This window comes from Pinus tabuliformis, chromosome 6, assembly GCF_031772625.1.
Source record: "Pinus tabuliformis cultivar Carrire ecotype Pingquan chromosome 6, CPIR1, whole genome shotgun sequence".
NCBI lineage: Eukaryota > Viridiplantae > Streptophyta > Pinopsida > Pinales > Pinaceae > Pinus > Pinus tabuliformis.
Genome location: NC_142292.1, coordinates 613,722,534 through 613,730,479, shown reverse-complemented (window position 1 = coordinate 613,730,479; position 7,946 = coordinate 613,722,534). Strand labels below are relative to the sequence as shown.

The 7,946-nt window shown below is 41.8% G+C and overlaps 1 protein-coding gene across 1 annotated transcript; it reads left to right on the top strand.

Annotated features, from left to right (window-relative positions):
• The first annotated feature begins 851 nt into the window (after positions 1–851).
• On the top strand, positions 852–2,864 carry LOC149260081 (uncharacterized). Its single transcript, XM_089456529.1, has one exon. The coding sequence runs from the start codon at positions 852–854 to the stop codon at positions 2,862–2,864; it is 2,013 nt and encodes a 670-aa protein (XP_089312655.1).
• Positions 2,865–7,946: the final 5,082 nt, after the last annotated feature.

Genomic DNA, 7,946 nt, shown 5'->3' with positions numbered 1-7,946 from the left:
GCCAAATGAACTCTGCCACCCATAGCAACCGCTAGTCTAGGATGAAAACCCGCGAAGAACTGCCACCGTCGGATGGCCAGGGCAGATCTTCACCATAGATGGGGGTGAGTATACCGCACAAATCGAGAGATGGGACTGCCAGCCAGCCTCGTACAGAACGGAGCTGGTAGGAAATTAATTACACGCGGGATGGATAAGGTAGCCATGTGTCAGCCAAAGGGAGAATGGGAGTCACCACCTGACTGTATGCCGCGTGGACAACATGCGCGCTACCCAGCAGTGACTCCAATGAAAAATCTAATACTCGTACAATATGCATATAAACGAAACCATGTTGACCTGGTAACCAATTGATGTCACCAGGTGAATAACCACGGGGAAGTTTGGGACTTGAATCCCATTGGTTATTATAATAATTAAAAAAAAAAAAAAAAATTACCTTTATTTTGTACATAGTATATGGAGTTGTGACATATGGTATCAGAGCCAAGTTACAAAAACTGTGGCCTCTGGGAATTGAAAACTGTCAAACAGATTGTATACATACAACATATTTCATCTCCATTGAGTAATTAAACAAACAGATATTGTGTTGATTTTATTTCTTTTTCCACTGTTACTTGTCGCATGTTAAGCACAGGAAACAGAGGACTGACAATGTGAGGAGAACAGACAGTGCATCACACAAGTTCGTGGCGGGTCAAGGACCTGCAGTGGGACCTGGAAATAGTCCCGAATTATGGGTATAGCTGGGAGAGGAGGCGCGCAATACCAACCTGGCAATTTTGGAGACAGTACAAGAGTTGAAAAATGAAATGACCCGATTACGAGAAGATAATGCAAGGTTAACAATGGAGCAAGAGAGAATTATAAAGAGCCTATCTCACAAGCAAAATCAGCAACCACTGAACCCCAGTGCTGAGCAACAAGGGATGTCAGGAGAACAGAATCAAAATATAGAACCCGAAGAGTCAGAAGGAAGGGAGGAGGAACGATCTGATAATGCCTCTGAACAGCAGACATCGAAAAGGAAACGGATAGAGTTGCAAGGGGAGTTCCGCAAAATCAAACCAACCCATTTTGACGAAGAACAAGAGGAGGCAGCTGAGGCGTGGCTGATCAATATGAACAAATATTTCCAGCTGTATGAATATGATCACAATCTCAAGGCAAGGTTGGCTATTTTCCAATTGCAGGGGAAAGCCACCCTGTGGTGGGAGGAAGTTAAGATGGTAAAAGGAGTGACTGAACAAACTATCACTTGGGAAAAATTTCAAAAATACTTTAAAGAAAGATACTTGACAGAACGCTTTTATGACGAAAAGGAAAGAGAGTTCCATGACCTGCGACTGGGACAGCAGACTATGGACGAGTTCATCACTCGTTTTACTTCATTACTCCATTATGTATCCTATATTCGGGAAGAAAAAACTAAAGTACAGAGGTTTGTCAGCAGTTTACCATTGAGTATGCGGGAAAGAAGCGAATTTGACAACCCAAAGACGATGGATGAGGCTATATGTAAAGCACGGATTTGCTACCAGCAGAGCAAGCAGAAGGGAGAAATTCTAGGTAAGAAATGGGTCAATAAGAAAGGCAGCAGGCTGGCTGGAAGTACTAAAAGTAATTGCGGTGGTGGGAACAAAGGATTCGCCAAGGGGCAAATCAGCAGGAACTCACAGAAGAATTCGCTTCGATTAAAGCCCCCCATTGAGTCCAGAACCAATGAACCACCCAGAAAAATAGACAACGAAGGGACAGCAAGGCCTCCGGTGCAATGTTGGGGCTGTGGTGGACCTCATTATGTGAAAAACTGTCCCCAGCGAAAAGGAGCCGAACAGGTTTCCCAGGTCTACGAAGCTTCTACGGTTGGTGATGTAGGACGGAGTCTACCGAAAATTAATGCTACTCTGGAGGATCGTCAAGCGGAGTACCAACCAACCATGGTGGAATTTGAAGGTAAACTCTTAGACCTTGCTGTCACTATTTTAATTGACCCAGGTGCAACATTAAGTTACATTAGTCCTAGAATTGTGGAGCATTGTAAGTTGCAACCTGTTAAGTTCAAGGACCCTTGGTTAGTCCAGTTGGCAACAGGGGCAAAAAGACGGGTAAATGCTAAGATCAAAAACTGCCCATTAAAAATAGCAGAACAGTTAGTTACAGCAGATTTAAATGTGCTTCCCCTTGGTTCGTACGATATACTAATTGGTATGGACTGGCTAGAGAAACACTGGTCCATAATTAATTGCAAAACCAAGACTATCAGTTATAAGGATGAGCTTGGAATAAAGCAAGAAATGCAGGGAATCAAGCGGCTAGTGCAGATTCGGCCCATAACCGCCTCACAGTTAGCAAAATGTATTAGAAAAGGATGTCAGATTTACACTGTCCAAGTGGGCTATGCCAACTCGAAAGATAAAACAGCCACAATGGAGAACATTCTTGTGATACAGGAATTTGCTAATGTGTTTCCAGAGGAGATTCCCGGATTGCCACCTAAAAGAGATATAGATTTTACCATTGAATTAGTGCCAGGAGCAGCCCCGGTATCCCGGGCACCCTACAGAATGAGCATACCAGAGTTGACAGAATTAAAAATGCAATTACAAGAGCTGTTGGACAAAAACTATATCCGCCCTAGTGTGTCCCCCTTGGGAGCCCCAGTATTGTTCGTTAAGAAGAAAGACGGGACCCTTCATATGTGTATAGATTATCGTCAACTAAATAAGTTGATGATCAAAAACAAATACCCTCTGCCCCGTATCGATGAACTATTCGATCAGGTAAAGGGAGCAACAGTTTTTCTAAGATTGACTTGCGATCAGGGTATCACCAAGTCAGGATTAAAGAGGAGGATATAGCTAACACAACTTTTAGAATACGATATGGCCATTATGAATTTGTGGTGTTACCTTTTGGGTTGACCAATGCCCCCGCAACTTTTATGTGTCTAATGAACAACATATTTCACCAGTATTTGGATAAGTTCATGTTGATCTTCATTGATGATATATTGATTTATTCTCAGACTATGGAGGAGCACCTCAGATTAGTATTGCAAACCCTCCGAGAACACCAACTATACGCTAAGTTCAGCAAATGTGAATTTTACAAAGAACAAATACAATATTTGGGGCATATTATTTCTAAGGAAGGAATCGTTGTGGATCCTGAAAGGATAAGGACTATAATAGAATGGTCGGTACCTAAAGATATGGCGGATATCCACTCCTTCATGGGGTGAGCAGGCTATTACCGACGATTTGTGGAAGGATTTTCGAGGGTAGCTTATCCCATTACTTCCTTACAGAAAAAAGGAAGGGCCTTTAGGTGGACCCCTGAATGTCAAAAAAGTTTCGAGCAACTTAAATACCTGCTCACCACAGCACCCATTCTAAGCATAGCTGATCCTAACAAAGATTATGTGGTGTGCACAGACGCAAGTAAAGAAGGAGTAGGAGGTGTGTTGATGCAGGAAGGGAAGGTAATCGCATACGAATCAAGAAAATTAAAAGAACATGAGCAGAAATATTCTGCTTACGATCTAGAGCTGGCAGCTGTGATTCACGCCCTGAAAATGTGGCGACATTACCTTATGGGAAGAAAATTTATGTTACTGACAGATCACCACAGTCTGACCAATTATTTTAGCCAGCCCACTCTAAATGCAAGGCAAGCACAATGGGTGGATTTCCTGAGTGGTTTTGATTTTGAGATCAAACATTTGAAAGGAAAGGAGAATCGGGTGGCGGACGCTTTGAGTCGAAAATTGCAATGCCTATACGAAATTTCCTGCAGTGAAGGGAAAAGCCCCTTCGCGGAAATGATTAGAAAGGCAGCCGAACAAGATGTTGTTTATCAGCAAATAAAACAGCAAATTCAGCAACCGACCAACAAAGAAAAATAGTCGGATTATGCTCTGGATGCTGATGGAATGTTATATTACAAAGGAAGGTTGTTTGTGCCCAATCAGAACAACATCAAAAATCTGATATTAGATGAGTATCATAGGAGTCATTATGCCGGACACCCAGATATCAAAAGATGATCGCTACACTTCGGAAGGAATATTATTGGCGGGGTATGAAGAAAAATGTGGCTAGTTATTTGGCACGGTGTCTATAATGTCAGCAAATTAAAGCTGAACACCAACATCCTACGGGATTATTACAGCCATTACCCATCCCGGAATGGAAGTGGGAAAACATCTCTATGGATTTTATAACAGGTTTGCCTAAGTCAAAGAAAAATAACGATTCCATCATGGTGGTGGTGGACAAGCTAAGTAAGTCAGTACATTTTGTACCGGTGCAATCCACCTATAGAGTTGTCCAGATCGCCCATGTTTTCATGCAAAATATATTTAAGCTGCATGGGTTACCAAAGACCATAATTCAAGACCGAGATTTGAAATTTACATCGGTCTTTTGGAAAACATTGTTTGAGGAATTGGGGACTCAGCTGAACTTTAGCACAGCGTATCACCCTCAAACTGACGAGCAAACCGAACGGGTGAACCAAGTGGTGGAAGATATGGTAAGAGCATATGTGATGCAGCAACCAACCAAGTGGGAGTATTATCTGCACTTGGTTGAGTTCGCTTACAATAATGGCTACCACACATCATTGCTAATGAGCCCTTTTGAAGTATTATATGGGCAGAAGTGCCGCACCCCCTCGAGCTGGATTAGACCGGAAGAGAAATTGATGTTAGGTCCTGAAATGCTTAAGGAGATGGAGGAACTAGTTAAAAAGGTACGTGCTAATCTGAAGGCAGCTCAAGATAGGCAAAAGAACTTCACTGACCGGAAAAGGAGGTTCAAGGAGTATCAGGTCGGTGATCATGTGTATGTGAGAATTCGAGAAAAAAGGAGCACATTACAGTGGAGCGAGTGCGCTAAGTTGGCACCTTGGTACTGTGGACCATTTCAGATCTTAGCAAGAATTGGGCCGGTGGCTTACCAACTCGCTCTGCCAAGTCACATACGAGTCCACAATGTCTTTCATGTCTCCATGTTAAAAAAAATATGTTTATGATCCTAAGCATCTAATTAAATGGCAGGACATTCAGGTGAGAATTATATCCGATAGATCAGTCTAAATGTTTTCTTTTTAAGGAAACTGACCTAGGAAGTTGCATGTTGCAGGTAGAACTGGAAGGAGAAATCCCGGTCGAGCCGTTGAGCATCCTCAATTGGAGAGAATAACGCTGTGGAAGTGGGATATTACCCAAGTTAAAGTGCAGTGGCAGCACTTTGGGCCTGATGAGGCCACTTGGGAGGATGAAGAACTCATGAAGCAGGCCTACCCAGGGCTGTTTATAACTGAAGGACATCGAGACGATGTCTAATTTCAGGAGGGGGAGATGTCATATCCCCAGACTATTGTAAATATTTTTATTTACCTCAATTAAAAAAAAAGAGAAACAAACTAAAGGATAATGATTATTACCTGTTGAATAATTTATTTATTTATTTATTTATTTATTATTATTATTATTTCAGTAAATGAAAATGAGGAATAATTTCCTAGTAACAGGGATATCATCTAACTTATGAGGAGAGAAGTTAATATTTATTTAAAAAAAAAAAAAAAAAAAACCAGTTGCAAAACCCTAACCGCCCTTCCCCTAACCGTGGAATAGTTTCCAGGAAAAAGGGAAGAGGAAAAAGGGAGAACTATGTTGTAGAGGACAGGCAGTGGAAAAAAAGTGGCTTACCACGTCTGGTGATGATCAGATGGTAAGGGCACAGAGCGCGTGCAACTAGCAAAGACTGTTGAGCAAGCTGGGGGGAGATTGGTCTCCAAAGACAATCTCATGGTTGGGTGGTTGACTAGCTGCAATGAGCAGAGGTGACCCTAAAGGAAAAGGAAGTGCACTGACAGGAAACAACACAGGTATGAGAATTATGGCCTGAAATTAGCAAATATTTAATTTCGGTAGGCTGCATTTCTTTAGAATTTGTGTAGATATGCTTCGGAAAAAGGGAAAATGGTGGGGACGGTCAGATCTCCTTTAAAATTATTTTCTGGGTAATAGTAGCAATAAGCTGCCAAGATGGGAATGAAACTTAGTTAGAGAACCTTTCAGATACCGTCTCTGTTAAATAATTTTTCCCTCAGGCTAGAGCTAAAACTTGAAAGGAGATAGGGGCATAACTGTATTTGGTAAAGGTTGCCATTGTAAGTTTATGGAGAGGAACCATACTGACTATAATAACCATTTTCAAACAACAACGGATGGAAAAAGATAACCCTTAGGAAGACGTGAAAAAAATTAGACTACTAGCTCTCGGAAAACATTAATAAACCATTGAGAAGTATAATGCAATGTATAGCTAGGCCCCAAGAATATAGAGTGTACAGAATTGGTTAACTCCAGAAATATTCATCGTTGATTCGTACTATTGGACTGAGTCTTTTTATTTCAAAAAAAAAATAAAGACAGAGATAAGTAGAAAGGGCCATCGCTCCCCTACTACGAGCATACAGCGACCATGAATACCCTCGATTCAAATTACAGAGATTAAAGCAAGACTGTAGGGTGCCGTAGGGGGTTCGACCCTTAAATTAAGGAAGGTTCAGTCGTAGTTAGACATGGTCAGAGGTCCGCTCCACATGTTTTCCATTAAATAGTGAAAGAACCCTAAATGAAAACGCTGGGTAACGAGTATGGCTGGGTGAATAGGTTTGGTTGGAATCACCACTCATCAGCGTTTCACACATCCACAATTAACAAGAACAAGAACTTGGTCGCATGCAGAAGTTAATGAGAAAGAAATTTCAGATGGTAGTTGGGAAGCAGGGCTTGGACCCTCTCAACAAAAGACGCATACGCGTAGAACAAACCACCTTAAGGACGAAAGAACAAAACACACAGGACTGTATATTTCTGTGCAATTTAAATCAAAAAGCTTGATATTATTAAGTGTTGGCAACACCATGAATTTATAGAAAAGAAAAAATTGCATTTCTTGTACAAACCAGTCGCGACGTGGCAACTCCTTAACAAAACTATAATAGGAAGCCCATCTGTATTTTATATCAACAGAACAACATAATAACTACAGTCCAGCGGATAAGGGTATCAATGTACCAAGCAAACAAGCATAGAATACATTAAAGTCTATACAACCCCCAATGTGCCGAAGCAAAACGCGCACAGGGTATATTAAGATTATACAACCATAATGTCCGAGCTAGTCGGATGTCCAACTCTAGAAAACTAAAATCACATAATACATTCCAATGAAAACCTGGAGCATGAAGGCAATGCATTCACCCTCTTCCCAGCAGTATCATAATATTTAACAGTTAACAAAATATGGATGAAACTGTGAAAGCCACCCTCCGAGACAATCAGTCAAGGCCACGGCCGAAGGGCTTTTGCCATACCTGGACTCTGGCATGCTGAAGGAGGGTTTTCCCTTAGTCGAGTCTAGGTTGCCTTAGGGTGGATAGGCGCCCAGCCTGCAACAAAAGCAACCCACGCAACAAGGTTAATAACAGTGGAAGGTATGCGAGCTAATGTAAAATTTCTAAGAAACTATTTTCACACTCTGTCAAAGAAAACTTACCGCTAAAGGGAATTACCATTAACGTGAGACAGCTCTCGTTCTGGATGCTGTGGAGTGCCCTCAATACCATTCAACCTGTAGCTTGTTGAGCCATGCACAAAACAAGAGTTTCTTAGTACAGCGATGGAGTGCTCAGGCGAGAAAAAAAAAAAAACAAGTAAGACCCTGTTTTTTTCATGTGAATATTTGGAGATGACGTGCCAAGACTGCCAGCGTTCAAACAGGGTCTGTAGTTTCGGCTCTCTGGAGCTGAACGCATGGAATGAATGCAAAGCAGGCCACACAGAAAGTTGCCAAGCCAAATGAACTCTGCCACCCATAGCAACCGCTAGTCTAGGATGAAAACCCGCGAAGAACTGCCACAGT

Coding starts and splice junctions, on each gene's coding strand:
- LOC149260081 (XM_089456529.1), top strand. CDS start 852: ATGGAGCAAGAGAGAATTATAAAGAGCCTATCTCACAAGCAAAATCAG.